Source organism: Pteropus medius, unplaced genomic scaffold (genome assembly GCF_902729225.1).
Source record: "Pteropus medius unplaced genomic scaffold, Ma_sr-lr_union100, whole genome shotgun sequence".
Classification (NCBI taxonomy): domain Eukaryota; kingdom Metazoa; phylum Chordata; class Mammalia; order Chiroptera; family Pteropodidae; genus Pteropus; species Pteropus medius.
Genome location: NW_024354499.1, coordinates 6,712,851 through 6,733,088, shown reverse-complemented (window position 1 = coordinate 6,733,088; position 20,238 = coordinate 6,712,851). Strand labels below are relative to the sequence as shown.

General features: G+C 38.3%; 1 protein-coding gene and 1 pseudogene across 1 annotated transcript in view; both read left to right on the top strand.

Moving 5' to 3' along the window:
* TACR1 (tachykinin receptor 1) overlaps positions 1-20,238 on the top strand; it is a 224,216-nt gene that overhangs the window by 82,282 nt on the left and 121,696 nt on the right. The window contains exon 3 of the mRNA XM_039852507.1: positions 67-736. Coding sequence (XP_039708441.1) covers positions 348-736 — 389 coding nt within the window. The 5' untranslated portion in view covers positions 67-347. The remainder of the gene's footprint in view (positions 1-66; positions 737-20,238) is intronic.
* LOC120594684 (uncharacterized) lies at positions 15,664-15,779 on the top strand (annotated as a pseudogene).

Here is a 20,238-nt window from a genome sequence, read left to right as displayed (position 1 = left end):
GCAGAAGGGCGGGGGTCTCCTGATTCCTGGAACCGTGACCCACAGAAAATTTCCCCCCTTTTCCAGCCCAACGCAGGAGAGATGGTGTCTTCAGATTTCTGAACTCAAATGCTTCCTGAAGCTTGAAAGTAAAGGAATTCAGAGCCACGAGGTGCAGAAAGACAGTGCATTAGAAGCCTTCATCTTCCAAGCTCCAAATCTCCTGCTTGCAAGGAAACAGTTCTGCCAGAAAGATCCTGCAGCCCTCTTGTCTTGGCTAAACGGAACTCTGACCCCAGGTACGGCCTTGGGACCCTGCTGCAAACTGGGTGCGTATACAGAGGACAGCTTAACCCCTTAGCGGAGGAATGGATAACGTTCTCCCGGTTGATTCAGACCTCTTCTCAAACATCTCCACCAACACCTCGGAGCCCAATCAGTTCGTGCAGCCAGCCTGGCAAATTGTCCTTTGGGCAGCTGCCTACACGGTCATTGTGGTGACCTCCGTGGTGGGCAACGTGGTGGTAATGTGGATCATCTTGGCCCACAAGAGAATGAGGACAGTCACCAACTATTTCCTGGTGAACTTGGCCTTCGCGGAGGCTTCCATGGCTGCATTCAACACAGTGGTGAACTTCACCTACGCTGTCCGCAATGAGTGGTACTATGGCCTGTTCTACTGCAAGTTCCACAACTTCTTCCCCATCGCTGCCGTCTTTGCCAGTATCTACTCCATGACAGCCGTGGCCTTCGATAGGTGAGTTTGCCCTTTTGGGGAACTGGAGAAAGTATCCACAGAGGACGATGGCTTTGCTATGGGGCTGCAGGGTTGAGTTATGCCTGGTTCAAGGTGGAAGGAGGGTGGTCACCTGTAGATGGGTTTTTACTGACAGCCAGTTGTTGATGGGGGACTTTGTCTTATCTCACTATTTTCTTTTTCTATTTCCTCATTCCTTTTCTCCTCCTTTTCACCCATCGCCAGTCTCTATTTCTTCACACACATCCCTTTTTTCATCATTTAACCCTCTTTTCTTCATCCCTTCTCTACCCATCTCCCAGACACTCTTTCAACTCCTGCTTTGCTTCTTTCTATATATTCTTTCTCTCCTTTGCCCTGAAATCCTGAAGGGGATACCCAGGGTTTGGCCAAGGGGCAAATACCTGCCTGGGGCTTTGTAAAGCCCTGCAGGCCTGCTTCTGCTGGGCAGCCTCTTGGTGCCTTTCCAGTTTTAAGACGCTTAGCCAAAATTTCTCATTTTTCACTTTTCCTCGAAGATTCAGGGACTTTCTGTTCCCACCTCAATCTTCTAATATCATTTGGATGTGAAGAGTGTTTCATTAGAATCATAAATACTCGGAATTCTAATTCAGCTTCCCCTGTGCTGCTTGGAGTTCTAATTCAGGAATAAGAGACAGCTACACCACTTTTAAGGAACTCCACAGATAAGGAGCTTACTCAGGAGTTTTTCTCAATTTCTCTCATAATGTGAGGTTGATGTTTTTAGGCTGTCTGTATCTACAGAGAAAAACATGCTTGGCAGAGGTAATTGAGAGCTTGTTCTTTCCTACAACCAACAGGTTGGGGTTTCAGAAGCTGACCGAAAGTGAAAAGGTTGTCATTTTTAAACACTGGGGCTTGTGCTCTGAAATGAATGCCCCCTTGGGTGGCCTGATGGAAAATTGATTAGTAGAGCACAGCTCTATTTGTATTCGCTTTTTTGTGAGTGTTCTAGGTCTCTCACGTGTATATCTATGTGAGCACAAGTGTTAAATGTTTATTAGAGATGTGGAAGTATGTTTAAAACACCTGCCACTGTGGTTTTAAAATGGGTCTTTTGATGGCCTCGTTAAGATAAATAAATGTGAGAAACGCAAAGAAGGATCTGGGAGAAAAACTTCAAAAAAAAAAATTTTCCCCACCTACTAAACCCTTTTATATAAAGATTGTTTATGATTTACAATTGATTTATGGTCTTTTTTCAGCTTCTATAGTGAATGAGCACTTGTAAGATCAGAGGAAGCTATGTTTCCTTTGCAGTGGTGTCCAAATGCTGATTTCTAAGTTTCATGTACACCTCCGTTTATGCAACTATGTGCTTGGTACATTGTATATAAAACACGTTGCGGTAAATCCATTATATTTTAAATATGGAAGGCAAACCAATTACTCGAAGTGGTAGAGAAATGAATTCTTTGTAAATATCTTTTCATGCTACTCTGGTTTTCAGATATTCAGTTTTCTGAAAAAGAGGTACACTTGTAAAGATTTGTGCACTGACTTGCTCCTTTAACCTCACAGTGGCTCCCTTAAACTTAGAAAACCCATAACATGAATGGGCACAGTGAAAACCAGTGCCTTACACCTGCTTTCTTGATAATCCCTAAATTAGAGGGGAAGTTGGTATTTGGACTTCACTGGAGCCTTGCATGAGCTCGGGAGACCTGTCAATCTATATGAGCCCCAGGTGACAGCACTTTTGTTTGGGCTTACACATAAATGACATGTTCCGCAGCCCTGCTCTTTCCGTTCAAACTTAGAAGGTTGGGGGTGGGAGTCAGGGTCCAAGTCTTCACAGTGGATTGGGTAGGGAGACAGATTTCAGCTGCCTTGACTCTGGCATCTCAGACTCCACTCTCTCTCTAGACAAACCATTAACAGGACCCTAAACCCGTGTGACACCTGCTTAGTGAAGTCAGAGGATCACTGATGCCAAAGCTGAGGGAAATGACAGTAGCAAGAAAGGTCTCCGTGTCCCTAATGTACAGATACAGCCCAAGGAGATTATCAACGACATGCTCAAGGTTAGAGGTCAAGGTGGAGTTAGGAATGAGGTGTCAAGGCTATGTCTCCAAATCCTCCCAGTGATCTTTCTATATTTCCTTGCTCACCTCATGAGCACACAGTGAATTCATCCCCTCAGGCTCTCTGCTCCCCTCCATTTGTGGTCATCTATTCTCTCCCAAGAATGTTTTAGAAAGGAAGGGGACTTAAGCTCCTTCATACGAATGATATCTCCTTTCACGACAGGGCAATGCAGGCTTGGAGAAAATGTTAAGCTATTTTTTTTTTTTTTGGCATGTTCCTCGAATTTTTAACAGATAATTTTTGAATCAAGTCTTTAAAAAATGAGAGCAACGTGATTTTCCTGATTATAAAATTAAACCTTGTTCATTGCAGAAAACTTGGGAAGTATGAAGAGAGTAGATACAAAAATACAAATCAACCATTACTTCCCTATGCAAAAATAACACTTTTTAACATTTGAATTTCTCTCTTATGAATATTACACTGCATAATTGAAGTCAGATTCTATATAATTTTGTAGCTTACTTTTTCCATTGATATTAATGGAAAACATTAATAACATTTTCCCATGTTATTAAAAAACTTCCGTAACATAATTTTAATGCCTTCCTATTATTCCATTATATGAATGTCCTATTATTATTTTTAAGCAATCCCCTACACTGGATGTTTAGGTTATTTCCAGATTTTTTTTTTTTTGCTATTATTATTAATGTGCTAATAAACATTTCTGTATGATCATTTTTTCCCCTTAGGATAGATTCCCAGAAGTGGAATTACTGGGTCAAGTGAAATAAATTTTTTTAAAAAATTTTCCTCCTAATTTTAAAGGATTATAAACTCCGAGCAAGGCAAAGAACATGTCTGTTCTCTGTTGTTTATCTCCTCAGCAAAAGCAGCGTGCTTGGCATCCAACAGTCACTACAAGTTTATTGAATAACTGAATGAATGAGTAAAATAATACATGTTCCTAGAAGAACATTGGGAAAATACACAAAATTGTAAAGCAAATGTAAAAATCATCTACCCCACCCCACTTCTGACAGATAACCAGTTGAAATTCTAGACTGCTAGCTTATACTTCTTCTCTGTTATTTATGCCACATATAGCCACACTTTTACGGATAAATTTTGAGTCATAACAAAAACTGTTTCAATAGCTGCTTTTTTGTTCTTGATTTTTTTTTTTTCCTTAACATCGTGTTGTGGGCATTTTCCGTGTCATAAAATAGTTTTCCAAATAGCGTTTTTAATGGATGCATGCACTATATTGCATGGCTATAATCATTTATTTAACCATTCCTCTATTTTTAAATGTAAATTGTTTCCATTTGTAATGAATACAAGTAACTTTGAAACAAATATCTGCGACATAAATCGTTGAGAATATCCCTTGTTCTTTCTTTAGAAGAATCTCATTGAAATGGAATTGCTGGGTCAAATTGTCCTGGTAAAATTTGCCAAATTTCCTTCTAGAACCAAAATGTAGGCAGAGAAAAAAACATCAGCGCAGATTTTAGTAGTAATTTAAATCTTTTCTATAATCTTTCCATAGAATAGGGAATGAGAGAGAGAGAGAGAAAGGGAGAGGGGTGGGGGAAAGAGGAAGAGGGGCAGAGAGAGTGAGAGAAAGTGGAGGGGGGTAGAAAGAGAGAAAGAGAGAGAGAGAGAGAGGGAGGGCGGTGAAGGGAGGGATATCTTCAGAAGAATATTTATTTATTGAAGGCAATAGTTACATAGAATAAAAATAAGTTGCAGAGACAAATACACCTAAATAGGATGAATCTTCCTCTAATTACTTTTTTTAATTTTAATTTTTTTCGATTATTGTTGACAATATTATATTAGTTTCAAATGTGCAGCATAGTGGTTAAACATTTATATAACTTATGAAATGACAGGTCGACCTCTAATTAAATTCCAACAAACACAAGGGATTTTACTTTTTGAAACTCTATAATTCTCTTACTTAAAAAAAAAAAATTTTTTTTCTATTGTAAAAACCAAAAAGTATGTGTGATGTTTCATGAAATTAGCAGTTGGAGGACTCTGAGAGGTGACTTCTCCATTTTGCAGGGGCTAGTGATAATAACTGGTTCTAGGATTGTGGAGCAGCAACCTAGAAGGGAGGTGCGCAGCCAATTTCTAAGCCCCACAAGAGAGACTTTAGGGGCAAAAGCTAACCTGACTTAGAACCAAGCACACAACAGAAGCACCAGCCTGGTAACACTACTTCTCTGCCTGGTAGGGTCAGTCATAATTTCAGTGAGATTAAAGGTAAAGATAGCTCACTACTCAGACTAGTTCTGGATATGTTGTGTTTGAGTGAAAGGAAACATTCAAATGATGATGGTCTCTGGACAATATGAAACACAGTCAGGACCAAAATTGTAGTTGCTCAGGTAAGGGTAATGGTGAAGGCAAAAGAAGAAACGAACTCACTGAGAGATTAAAGAGGAACCAAGAGCAAAGAAATGCATAAATAACAAAACTCTGCCCACTGATCCCTGGTGCTCATCCCACTCTGTCCCAGGCATACCCAGCTATGATTTTAGTATATGTGCTGCCGAAGCGAGCACTCAGCTAAAAGTTTAAATAGCCTGCTTTCCAGGCCTCTGTTAAACTTGCAGTCTGTCCTTGAACCTCACCTTACTGGCTAGACTTAAATCCCACGTATAACTCAAAGTAGTCCTTCCCCACCCAGAGGCTGGACTTATATTCTAGGATCCTTTGCACTGATTTAGATGGACCTTACAGCCCATGACCAAGCACCTCTGTAATGCTGAGAATAGTTATTCGCTAGAAGCTTGTCTACCACAACTGGCTGTGTTTTTTCAAATCAGGAACCTTGAATGTCTGGGTTGACATGGATCACACTTGAGTTTGTTACATCTTGGGTGAGTCATTTAGGCAGCTGGACCTTTCTGGGGAGGTTCAATACCCACCTGCTCCTTGGAGCTCCCCAGTGCACTTGCCACATCCTCTCTCTCATGGGAGCCCCTACAGTGTCAGGCCCCTCATTAAAAAAAATAATAAAAATAAAAATAAAAAAAAAACTTGGCTCAAACAAAGGTTTCATTGGGAGAAAATAAAGAGTAATTCTCAATATAAAAGTATATAGCAGAAGCACAAGACTTTGTTACTGTAATTGTTGTTGAATTAGCAAATGGTATAATGAGGTTCATGAGGGAGAAACACTCACTGTTGAACTTGGACAAAATTCTTCAGTCTATCAAGGGATGATGCTACTATGTAAAGTTTTCTAACTCAGGGCCTTGTGTCCTTCTTTGAAGGGCTTATGCTACATATTAAGGCAAATAAGACTGGTTAAAAGATAACTACAATACAAGATGTTAAGCAATATGGTTCATATAGACAAATTCTATAAGAAAGGAGAGGAGTAGGTCATGTCCAGCAGGGATGGTCAAGAAAGACCTCAAAGGCAGCAGTTGAGTTAGTTGGTCCTTGGAAACTAGATAAGATTTTCAGAGAGTATAATAAAGAAAGGTGACATTGCAGTAGAAGAAACTGTGTGGCACAAGTGCAGAGGTAAGAAGTTGCAAAGTGTTTGGGGAGAACGGTAGGCTGACTCAACTGAAGTGAATTCACAAGTGAATTAGGGAATGAATGGAGCAGTTAGTGGGAAGAAAATGAGTGCAGTTTTTGCTGGATTTGATGTTCAAATATAACAAGTAGTTAAAAATGCCCAATAAGCAACTGGAGAGATGGAGATAGAGAACGAAAAGCCAGGAATCAAAAGGTAGATTTAGGAGTTTTTCAAACAGAAGGGCTATTGGAATTTAGAAATTAGAGAACATCACTTTCATTTAGATACATTTTTCCAGAGAAGAAGCTAAAGACTCACAGGAATGTCCTAGCAGGCAGTAAGAGGGGAAAAAAAGAAGGTGAAGAAGATGAAGAAGATGGAGGAGTGGAGGAGAAGGAAGAAAAGAAGAAGAAATAGATAAAGATGTAGTGGAGAAACCAGGATGTGACAAAGGTTAAGAGAGGCGACTGGTATGTAGTTGGTTATATTTATTAGTGTCATTAGAATTCAAGAACAAACAGGACATTGGATTTGGCAATTAAAGAACATTGGTGACCTGTGTGAGAGAGAGTGTCAGCAAAGTATAGGATGGTGGAATAAAATTGGATGGCAATGAGGAAAATGGCTTCCTCCTCATCCATCCATCAAACCGCTATTGAGTACCTATTATGTACCAGATGCTGAGGCAGTGAAACACCGCCTCTGCCTTTGTCTCTGTCTTTGGAGGTTGACAAAGTCACAAACACTATTATAACCCAATGCCATTTATGCCACGTTGAGGGAGTTTGGAGACAGAGCAACTTACCCTTGGGAATATAGGAAAGATTTACTGGTAAAATCAAGAAAAGGAAGAAGAGGAGATGGAGGAGGAGAAGGAGGAGGGGGAGAAAAGAAACAGCAAAGTACAAAGAAAACAACGTGGTGTTTGAGGGGTTTTTTAATTAATTTCAAGAACACTGGATTGGGAATTCTTATAATGATGTACTAATGTTTGTCACGTGGAAACTAGAAAGGAAATTTCATGTTAATAAAATTATAATGATACCTTATATTTGCATGCTCTCCAATCCATTGTCTCATCTAATCCTGAATCCAAATGGGAATTCTGTTTCTACCTTGGAAAGACTATTAGACACGATTTCTTTCAGCATTTTCCTCCCACTCTCCAGTCCCTCATAGCATGGAGCCCTGCACAGTTTGCTTTCATGTGCCTTAGACATCGGCCTGCATATCGCACTCAGAGTGGCTTTTGGATGCTATGTCATCTAAGGAAAACTGTCATTGAAGGCAGAAAAGCAATGTAAGTGTCTTACTGTGCAGAGAGGACGTTAGAGACCCTTAGACAATTTCCTACCCAAATCAAAATTCAGCCCCACAACCACAACCTAGACAGGGCCATTGTAAGAGCATCAAATTCTGCTAAAATATTTTACTCAATTTGTCTCATTTGTTAAATTCACTCAATTTTGAGTCAAAATTATTCTTATAAAATTATTCTTTTCATCGAACCGAAATCTGCCTCTGACTTTGGGCTGCTCCTATAGTATAAACCCTTCCGCGTAGCAGTCTTTCTAATACATCCGTCCCGAGGCTTCTCCATCCCTGGTGAACTGTCCCTGGTTCTTTCATCTTTCCATCCTTGTCTGTCTCTACTGGCTATTCTCAGTAGTTAATGATCCTCTTAACTGAGAGGTTAACTAATGCCCAGAACTGAGCATTACCCTAACACCATTACTTGTCCAGCTTCACCTGCTACAGGACTGGCATCCTATCTGGCGACTTTGTTGTCCTCCTAGATTTAGCTCAAGTGCCACCTCCACTAAGAAGCTGACCTTACCCTGAAAATCTAGGTGATTCTCTTCCCATATCATTTACCCAATGAGGTCATAACTGTCTGTAGTTTGTTAATCTCTCCCGCATCTCACTGCCCACTAGGTTGCAAGCACCATGAAAACAGGATTCTTTATCTGGTTTCCTGTACGCAGATGCTATCTAGTTGCCTGACACAGAGTATGTATTCATTAAAATGTGTGTATAGAGTTAAATTGATGTATCTTTCTCCTACACACATCAACCAAAATCTGAAAACCGGAACCCATGCATCAGGAAGACTGCAAAGCATACCTATGATGCTATGCCTCAGAGCAAAAGAATATTGGGCCAAATTTATGCCTCCCATGGAGTTTTGCTATAATACAGAATACTTTGGGTTCAGAAACTTTGTCCTGGAAAAACTACATATTCTAATTTACACTTGCCTCTTCCACACTCTACTTGACCGGGCCCCACTGGATTCCTGACCCACGTCCCGCCCCCAGTAGGTATTGTATCCCAGGGAGACACCTCTAATTGAGGAAGAGTTTATCATCCCCATCTTACCTGCAGTCTATCCAGGTATACTGGAAACTGAGACATTCCGTAGACCTTCCTCCGGCTCAGCTGTTGTCAGCCCCCTGGCTTTTTCTCCAACACTCCTACAAGCAATAGAGAAGCACTTTCCATTTTACTTGTCCGTCTCGAGGCAGGACCAGCAGAAGCCTACCCTCCACCCAGCCCTCCGAGTCCTGTATCCACAGTAGTTGTCTGAACACCTCATCTACGCCATAGTAAAATATCGCAGACACAGGAAAACCCCAGCAGAGTTGCCTGAGAGTCAGAAACCTGGAGCACAGACTGGGGAACTGGCTGACGTTGACCAGCCTCACCTCTTGCTCCCTTGAGAGGCTGTGATTCCACCTCATTGGAAGGGGAAATATGAGGCTCTGTGGAAGAGGAACCCCAGGTATGAAGAGATGCTTTAATGATGTCCTTGAGACATAAACTTCAGCATGAGAGTTAATGCAGCACATGAACTGCTCTAGGAAATTTGTCTAAGCAGCCCTGAACCTGATTCCTTGCCCTTCTCTTTCACAATTCTTTACTTGATCAAATTTCCAATTCGGCTTTATCATTATATTTAATATTTGGGACTCTCCATGGAGTGCCATTCATGTCCTCTGTGGGAGAATGCCCTTTAACAGCCTTACATCTAGCACTTGACAATGGAGTTCAGTGTAGCAAAGATAATGGAGATAGTGTAGCAGTAGGTTCCGGTGGTGGTTCTATGACTTACTAGCTATGTGAACATAGGCAAGATACTTAGCCTCTCTAGGCCTCAGTTTTCCCACAAGGATATAATAACAGGGATATAATAAAACTTACCTTGTAGGGTATTGTTTCAAAGAGAGAGGAGAAAGAAAGGGACAGAAATGGATGGAAAGTTCCTTATTTATTGCCTGATATCCAGTAAGAGCTCAATTAAAAGTAATATTATGATCTCTAATAAACCCTGACACACCATTACATCCATTATTCACATTCATTCCTGTCTCAGCATCCTCTTGGATGCTGGTATAACAGCAACAGGGTGAAATATTTGTATTCTTCCCTGCTAAAATTATAGTTTAAAATCCTCCTAATTGGGTCAGCAAACTTTGTGCTCTAATGCAATCCAGCACCCTCCCCATCTGTGCAGATGCACACACGCTTTACCAGAAGCTCATCATTTAAATATATCACAGTCCAGAAAAATCAAATCATTTTCTTTTACATCATCTCCGAAACTACACATTCACTTCTCACATCCTGTTTGTCCCAAAGTCAACACCCTCACATGGAGTATCATTTGTATGTTTAATGCCTGAGAGAGAACTTAGTCACAGCAAAGAACTCTTACAGCTCCATGTGTTTTAGTTAATATTCAATTTGTTAAAGTTGTTTCTTTTGCCTTTGAACACATAAATCTTGGCAGTTTTCTTATAAATCTACTTTATGAGTGTTAAAAGTGTTAAACATTCGCTTTTTCTTATCCTTTGACTAATGCTCAATTACCTCTTAAACATAAGATGAAGACTTTCCCCTTAAATATTTTAACATTTTCAAACTTAATCAAACAATCTTGCATATTTCTAATTAGTCATACATTTGTATAAACTTAACAAATCAAATAATCTTTAAAAATATAGCCAGTGCTTATAAACTTGATTAATTAAATTCCCTTAAATATGTCAAACTATAATCATAAATTTAATATATCTGATTTTCTTAAAACTTCAAATCCCTAACAGAATGACTTATAAATAGGAGAACAAAATCTCCCTCAGGACTTATGTAGTTTTGATAAACCTAATAAATCAAAACCTCTAAATTTAGCATTATCGAATTGTCTTAAAGTATGTCAACCTCCTAAGAATTAAACATACAAGTTCAGTAAATGAGGTTCTTATGAGCATCCAAACACTGATTACAGAATTAATTAGTTAAATCCACCCAAGTATTTCAGTTAAAATTACAAATCTGGTAAGTCAAATTCTCTAATATATCAGACTCTTATTGTCAACATATTAAAAACAAATCACACATAAAGAAACATATACTGATCATAAAATTCACTGCTAGATACATACTTCCTACATGGAAGTACCATTTCTTCATTATCTATTTACTTTTAAAGGTTACAAAGTTCCACAAGCAGAGGTGGCAGAATCCTCTTCTCTGTAAGGGGACGCTGAGGTTCTATAATCAAGATTGAGTGAGACATCCGAAAGGTGTGCCTTTCGGGGGTCTTGCCCAGGGCAGCAGCCAATGCCCTGATCCCTTCTTAAGGTGGAGCTTTGCCTGCTCAGTGCCCAAAGGACACACCTGCACCTTGCCACTGGCGTCATGTTGTCTCCATGTGCCCTGTATCTCCTTGGCTTTCTTCAAGTTTTACCCTTTTCCACTTTTCATCTTAACATTTGATCGCTTGAATTACATAGATGGAATCATGCAGAGCCTCACCACACCCTGAGTTTGCCTCCAACTGCTTTGCTACCTGAGTAGAATTAGCTGCACTCTGTACCCTGTTATGTTTTACCTTCTTATCAATCTCCATTTCAGACTTGTTTATGGACATGTATAAAGTGACCCCCAAAAAACTTGCCATCTGTCCTGTGTCCTTCAGATTCTTTTCTGAGACTTCAAGGTCATGAAAAATACCAGAATTTTTCTGGGTGTATCTTGTTTTCTTCCCATTAATCATCAAAAATGGAGGGTTGCTTCTTTTGCCTTTGAACACATCTTACAAATCTTGGAAGTTTTCTTATACATGTTATAGTGTTAAACGTTTATAATTACTATCTGTTGGTGTTGACAAACCCAGGCTCTCAGCATGTTTCAGAGACAGATCACGAAACGTTCTTCCTTCAGGTCAGCTGGGTTTCCCCAGTCTTAGGGCTTTTTCATACCTCTAGGAGTAGAGTTCCTTTTCCTTCCCTTCCTTCTCTATGTCATAGATTTCAGATCGTAAGAAATATACAATGCTCTGCTTGTATAGCTCAAGCCAACGCCCTCAGCCACATATAAACTAATGAGCCACCACCTCCACAAATCACGCTAGGCAGGTGCCAAACAGTCATACTAACCACCCCTTCGCTCTCTCTATCAGAGAGAATATAACTGATACTAATTTTTCAAAGTCCCCCATGCATATTTAGTGGCATGTGGAAGATTAGATGCTTAAGTTTAAATACACACCTTGTATGACTTATTAATTTTATTTTACTGTAGAGAAAGGTCCTCTTGAATAATTAATGTTTTCCTAAGAGGATTTATCTAACTTTGAAAATGTTTAAACAAAAGAAAATTCCACAAACAGCTGAAATATACTAAATAGTCCCAGAGGGAGGCTTAAAAATGACCTAATTCATGATAGGAACTAAAATGGAAGCAACCGTGGGGTGAAATACAATTGGTTAACTCAACAATTTAACTGGGCTCTTCAAAGAAGAGTTGACAATGACCTAGAAAACCTTGTAGCTGAATCCTCACCATGGGCATCATTTAAATTTGTTCCCAAAGATGGACCAGTTCCTTTTATCTTCTCAGCTGGAATGGTGAGGGGTATGGAAGTTAACATATTAAAGACTCAGAATATGAGCTGAACCATAGCCATCATGGGTTTTCAGTGGCTCAGTTAAGGCACTGACAGGCTAAAACTAGGCAAAATGTGAAGAAGGCAGCAATACTATCCTCTTTCCTTTCTGGCCATTTCCCTCCAATAATGTCCTAACCAGCTCAAGCCTGCAAGAAGGTGCTCCCCAGTCCTGCCTCACAAATGCATGATCTCGATTTACTGCTCTGTTCTCTTCACAGCTCAATCCAATTTAGTAAATTGAGATGAACCAAGAGAATAGAGTAGCTAATTAAAATCATGCTAAGGTGGCAATTATATGGACTTCTACTTCCTAAGTTCCATTTGCATTTTAAAATGGAAACGTGTCTATTCTAGTTACCTATTCCTTGAGCAAAAAAGAATGTAGAGAATCAAGACAAACTTTACTCTAGGGACCTGGGGTTTAGGTACTACAGAAGTGTCCAGAGTTTGGCATTTACAGCATGGCTTCATGTATGTACCAGGTAGACTGCTGGGAAGCAAGACGGGCTGTTGTCACAAGCCCATATTGCTGCTGAAAGACTTTCTCCTGTAACTATCAGAATTGTCTCCACCCTGAGGTGCCAGTGAAATCAGCTTTTGTGTTTGAGTAATGAAATAAGGTTGAATTTGCTTTTGTGGTTCTTACTTTTTTGAAGTCACTAATTCTCTCTGATAAATACGTAATATTTGTATAGTTCGAAAGGATATTGTCATGAGAAAGGACTTTGGGTCACAGTTACAGCCAGTCCGAAGGGTCTCTGGTAGGTTGTGGTTAATGGCAGCACTTCGATGCGGTCCTGTTTAGATTCTTCAGGGCTGATTCTTCGTGTCTTCAGCACTTCGTCAATGGATTTGTGCTGTTTACAAATCCTGGGGCCATGTTTCTAAGAGCTGGCCTTTCTACCAGAGTTTGTCTGCAACCACACTTCATCTAGAAGCTTGCATCCTTTTTTACTCATCCATATCTTTCCTTTCTCCCTTTCTCTCTACACCTAGATTAAAAATTTCTTAACTTCATTTTCTCACAACACCTCATTGGCATTTTGAAAATAGCATGACTTCAATAAATGTCACTGACCAAAAAATGGAGTTGGAGCAGACAAAAACTGAAAGCTGTCATGTATAAAACAATCCAAGAGTAGATTTACACTGCAATATTAAGAATCATGATTCTCATTAAGCAGATGAGTCAGAAGGGTCCTGAAAAGATTCTTTAAGGCTCTTTATTTAATTATAAATTTAGGCTTTAAAAAAAAATGAATGTATTTGACAAATAACATTGTGTAAATTTAAGGTATACTTAAGCTATTTTTTTAAGAAAAATAACTTACTATTGAATGTTATCTGCACAAGGGCAAATTCCCTTCTGATTACTTTTAGTGTACTTTTAAAACTGTTAAGTATTACATTTTCATTAAGGAAAATTAGGGCCTCACACACATAAACAAAAAGAGTATAATAAAAAAACGAAAGCAAAATCAACCCTCATCTCACTGCCCAAACACCACTATTGTCAATTCTTAGGAATTATTTCAATACAGGACTTTTTCCCTAAAGAATATTTTATGTAATCATAGTCTTATGAAATATTACAATTTTTAGAATTTAAAGAATATTTTATGTAATCATAGTCTTATGAAATATTACAATTTTTAGAATTTAACGTAATAAAGTAAGAGAGATTTCCTGTAATTAAATGCTCTATAGGAGCTACAAAGTATCATAATTTAAATAATCCCTCATCCTGGGATTTTGCAGTTGTTTCTAGCTTTCGCTACAATATGTAATTTGTGATCAATATGTTTTAGCTAAACTTGCACTTCTGCATAATTATTAGGATAAATTCTTAGAAGAAAAGTCTGTTCGGAGTGCTGGAAATTTTAAGGCTTTGGCTTTGTTCTGCTAAATTGGTCTTCAGAAAGCTTTAGCAATTTAGCAGTATGAATCAGAATATATAGACTCATCATATAGGAGTGTTCCTCTCCCCATATTCCTAACAGTTTCAGAAACATCTTTTCCAATTTAAAAGATTTAAAATATTATTTATGTTTTCATTTCTTACTAATGAGGTTATATTTATTATTCCTTTATATTTCACTTTTTGTGAAATATTCATGATCTTAGGAGATTTTTAAATATTGAATTGCAGAAATTGTATATTAAGGATATAACCTTTTGACTGTCACATGCTGCAAATATTTTCCCATGTTTCTGGTTAAAATTTTAATTTCTTTTTCAGCGATTACCTTAAATTTAATTATTTTTTATAGTTAAATCCATCCACTTTTTCTTTTATGGTTTCTCCCTTGGGTGTTATGCTTAGAGAGGCCTTCCTCAACTCAGAAGTAAATAAACATGGACAAACAATTTCAATTGCTTTTATAGTTTAAGAAGTTTTTCCTAAATCTTTAATTCATCAGTAATTTAATTTATTCTGTGTTGCTGAAATAAATAAACTTTGGTGAGCTTTTCTTCCGATCCATTTCCTAGAAGACATGGCTTCCTACTTTCTCTCTGTTTAGTTAGCACACAATAGTACAGCAGGTGCTCCAATAACATTGTTTTTGTTCAAAGTCTGTTTCATTGTAACATTGAGGTAGGAACTTAACTCTTGTTTATATCTATTAGCCTATAGTAAAATTGGTTTCATTATACCTCCTTTTGCTTAAAGTTGAGCGAAGCAAAAGAAAAAAAATAACAGTAAGTTTCTGATTCAGAAAACCAGTGGGAGTGAGGTCTATGCAGTAGTTTACAGATTTCACCCTCTGTTGAGGAACCTCCCCAGCCAATGATATAAAAGCAGGGAAAGAACCCCAGCCGCACACTCCTGAGGGCAATGAATGCAAAAACCAGCCCCAGGAAGGGCATGGGAGAAACTGAGCCTCAATGTTCCATCCTTTTATCTGCCACAGTATGCAGTGTCCCAGGAGAGACACATCCTCAGAGGCAGACACAGATTTTGACAAAATCCAGGAAAATGCAACCAATAAGTAAACTATAGCAGCGCAGACTTTTTCAGCTTGGGGTGCATTTTCTAAGACTTTTAACAGGACTGTGATTAATAAAACTGTTTATTTAAGGACCTCATGTTTATTTAATTAACAACGTAGAGGGAAAAAATAAACGTTGCAATTTTTAAAAAATTAAAGTTTATCTTTAAAACATTAAGTTTTAATTTTTCCGGACTTTCCCCTCCCATAAACAATACAAATGAGGCAAATAAGTGGATACTATTAAAGAAGAAATATAAATAAATCTTTCTTTGTGGTTTAAAAAAAAATCATTATATTGGACATGGTTCCAAATTGTAGCAGTTAGCACGTCTGCTTTACACACAGAAGGTCCTGGGTTCACACCCCAGTAGAGCCATGGTCCATGGTCTATGGCCATGCCACCCTGAACAAGCCTGATGTCTAATCTCGGAAGCTAAGCAGGGTTGGGCCTGGTTGGTACTTGGCTAGGAGACCACCTAGGAAGACCAGGTGCTGTAGGCATAAATAATAATAAATAATAAAAAATAAATAAAAGTAAAAAAATCATTATGTATACAAAATCATATATTACTGGTTTAAAAAAACTATTATCTATTACTGGTTTCTAACAAGTTATTGTTAATACAAATTGAGTTTGGTAAGTTTTATTTTCATCACCACTTTGCTTTTAACATGTTAATTGTCATGTTCTACTAACACCGAACTCCTTCATGCTGCGATGTTGATCTAAATATTTATAGAGCCAATACCTCTATAAATACGATAGTAAGAATCAAGCCTGATTTCTGCCCTCAAACAGATATTAATAAGATATTATTCCAATGATTATTCAAATCAATGTATAATTGCAAACAGTTAAGAGCTATTCAAGAATATTAATGTTATGAGAGTATATAAAAATTCAATTTTTCTGAATGGTTTTGGGCAAAGATCTAAGGAAGAAGTATAATTAGGGCGAGCAGTGTGGCAGACACTGGATTGGCTACACAAAAGCCATTTACAGCCCCCCTTCTCCTTTGCCATCCTCTACAAGAGACACTCTCAATGTCTCAGCTGTCATTAAAGGGACCATTGGCCATATGACAAAGTGCAAGGTGCAAATGGAAGTCTTCACCTAAAAGAAGTCTTTCTAGAGAAAGTCTCTAGGTCAAGCTTCTCTTCTTGAATAAAAATGGCAATGACCACAAGGAGAAATACTGTTTTACTTTTTGCTGTTCCCCCTTCTTTTTACTCTAGAATAAGGGCAAGAGACCTGGAAGGCAGCAGCGTATTTTATCTCTGAGAACAACCTCCACCCACTAAGGATTGTGGATCAAAAAGTTAGAAAGAGCCTGGAAGCCCAAGTGCTTCATTGACCCACATACCAGCCTGAAACTACCTTGCTTTGGCTTTCTTGTTATGAAAAACAATAAAACTTCTATTTCTATAAGTGCTTGATAAACAGATTTTTTTGTTGTTATTATTTGAAACCAAACACAATCCAGCTAATTAGGAGTGAGGTTGGGTGGGGTGGGAAGAGTTCTAGACAAGCTACTACTGCATATATGAAAACCCCAGGCAGGAGAAAGTATGATCCATTGGAGGAACCAATGTTTTTCATTTATACTTGTCATTCATCACATTAAAAATTTATTCTTGGATAAAATGAAAAGAAAATGGAAGAAACGTAAAACCACAACTCATAAGCACTCTGGTAATTTATTACGATCCCAACTATTAATAAAGCCTCAGTAACAGAAGTTCACTGCAAGCTGTGGCGTAAGCAAGATAGGCTGAGAATTACAGAAATTTTCACTGTCAGTCCACCCTTTATTTCAAACTCGAGAGCAAGTGAGTAAGTGACATTACCATAGGAATCATGTTGAATCCACTTTCTTTTATGTTTAATAATCTTAATATTTGATATTATATGAAGAATAATAATTATCTAGACAGTTAAGAACCAATAGGCTGAAGTATATTTGCTTTTGTTGTTTTTTATTATTGTTTTTCCTTTTGTATACCTTAAAAAGTTATGTTTCTTTTCTTTTCTTTTTTGTAAAAATTATTTCCTAGACGTTTTTCAAAGCGATTTGGGGGAGAAGTTTTTCAAAGTGATCCCTCAGTGTTTTATCTAACTATAAATACATATTTTTCGAAGTTAATAAAATAAATAGAAGTGGGGAAGATGCTCTAGAGTAGGAAGAAACTACTGGTAGGGATTCTAATTAGAAAATTATTATACTATTGAGGTAAAATAGTATCAGAACTAAAGGACTGGGAAAAACAGGTTCCAGAGATTTCGGTGTGCAATTGTAGGATTTATCAATTTATCAGGCCATTTGCTGTTTGGAAAGGAATAAGAGTTGGAAATAAATGAGGGAACGTTGTTGAAGCTTTTCTCAGTTTACTAACTGGGAAAAATGGATGGATAGATGGTAAAATCAGGAACACAACAAGATAAGGAACATCTTCATACCCACTGTAAAACATCAACATATCCACTGTAGACATTCCATGGCTATTTATCGAGCCCCTGGTTTATCAGTTATCCACTGCCACAATGATGCTGTACAACAAACAACCATAAGACACCAGTGGCATATGACAATAAATTATTGTTTAGTTCATTAGTCTGCAGCATTCAGCTGATTTGGACTGGATTATTACAAGGTCTGAATCATGGCTGGCTCATTCTCATGTCTGGGGCCAGCCAGCTGCCAGCTGCTCTCAGCTGCTCTCAGCAGAGATGACTGGGACAGCTCAACTCTGCTCCACGTGTTTTTCATCTTTCTATAGACTAGCCAAGGTATGTCTTCATGGTAGTGGTAACGGTGGTAACAAAAGGCAAGCAGACACATGTAAGCACTTTTTCAAGTTCGTACTTGTGTCACATTTACTAATAACTCCACTAGCCAAAACAAGTCCTCAGAATAGACCAGGTTCAAGTTTGAGGAAGCAGATTCTACCTCTGTAGTGATAAGGACTGCAAACAGTCCTAGCAAAGGGCAAGAATACATGGAGAATAAATAATTGGAGTCATTAATGCAATCAATCTACATGTCATCTATATGCCAGGCACATTCTAGTCCTTAAGGATACCACAAAGAACAACACACACACACACACACACACACAATAAGCAAATATATATGTATATACACAGTAAGCAAATAAACTAAAAATATATCATTTTTAGTACTGTTAAATGTTGTGATGAAGAGGGTAAGGGGATAGAGAGTGGTGGAAAGTAAAAGCAAACTAAATAAGGAGATCAGAAAAGCCCTTTCTGAGGAGGTAACATCTGAACAAAAATCTCAATAATATGATGGAGTCTGCCATGTGATAATCTTGGGCAGGGACTTTCTAGATAGAAAGGACAGCTAGAATAAAGGCCCTGAGGTAGGACTGGGTTTAGCAATAAAACCTGGGTATCATTGGATTGCAGTGTTATGGGAGAGAAGCTAATGAGGTTAGAGAAGAAGGCCATATAGATCACATGTATTAGTCAGTGTAGGTGATGATACGCCACAGTAACAAGCAAACCCCGAAATCCCAATGACTTAATACACAAAAGTTTATTCATCACTCACTCTAAGTCCATTGCAGGTCCAGTTTCTCTCCTGGGAAGCTCCCTGAAAACATTGCTTGATTGTAGGCTATTTCCATCTCATGGCTCAGCCACCTCAACCTGAGCTCCTTAGTTGCTGCAGTAAAGGAAGAAAATGCTGAGAGTCACATAGGAGCTTTAACCTACCCCAGGCCGGAGGTGCTACACATCACTTCTCCTCACAATCCATTAGCAAGAACTAGTCAGGTGGTCTGGCCCAACTGCAAGGGCTCTGGAAAATGTGGGAGAGCAAATGAATATTTCGTGATCATTAAAATTTTCTGTCACAGCAAGATAAGTTTGGTTTTCATTCTATGTGTGATGAGAAGCCACTAGAAGTTAATGAGAAGAGAAATGACATGACCTTATCTACACTTTTAAAAGGTCATCTGCCTGTTGTGTGGAGAAGGCAGTAGGGAAGCAAAAGTGGAATAAGGGTGACCAGATAGACCTCTCCTATAGAGAGAGATTACAGTGGCTTAAACCAAGATACAGTAATAGAGGTGGTGAACAATGATCAGATTTGATATATGTTTTGAAAGTAAAGCCAAATGGTTTGCGGATGGAATAACTATGGGATAGAAGAGGAAAAGGGCAACTGAGAATCACTCCTAGGCTTGAGGCTGAGCAACCGGGAGAATGGTGATTCTATTTACTAAGCTGGAGAAGAATGGGGAAGAAATAAATTCAGGAGCAGAAATCAGGAGTGATTTGGGCCCTAATAATTTCAAGATAGGCAGCAAACAGACAAATGTAGATATTAGACCAACAGTTGATTTTTTAAAAATTATAATTAACATAAAATATCAAATTAGTTTTGGGTGTACAACCTACTGATCCGATGCTACATACCTTAAGAAATGATCACCATAAGTCTACTACCCATCTGTCACTGTACAAAGTTATTATATTATGGACTGTATTTCCTATGCTGTGCATTATATCCCTATGACTTATTTATTTGATAACCAAAAGTTTCTACCTCTTGATCCCTTTCACCCATTTCACTCCCCTCTCCATGCCTCACCTCTGGCAACCACCAATCTGTTCTCTAGATTTATGAGTTTGAGGGATTTTTTGGTTTTGTTTTTTCAATTCCACATATAAATGAGATCATACAGTATTTGTGTTTCTCTGTCTGACTTATTTCACTTAGCAAAATGCCCATGTTGCTGCAAATGGCAAAATTTCATTTTCTGGTAGCTGAATAGTATTCCATTGTAAAATGTACCATATCTTCTCTACCCATTCATCCATCGAAGGACACTTAGTTTGTTTCCATATCTTAGCTATTGTAAATGATGCTGCAATGAACATTAGAGGACATATATCTTTTTGAATTATTGTTTTCATTTTCTTTGGATAAATACC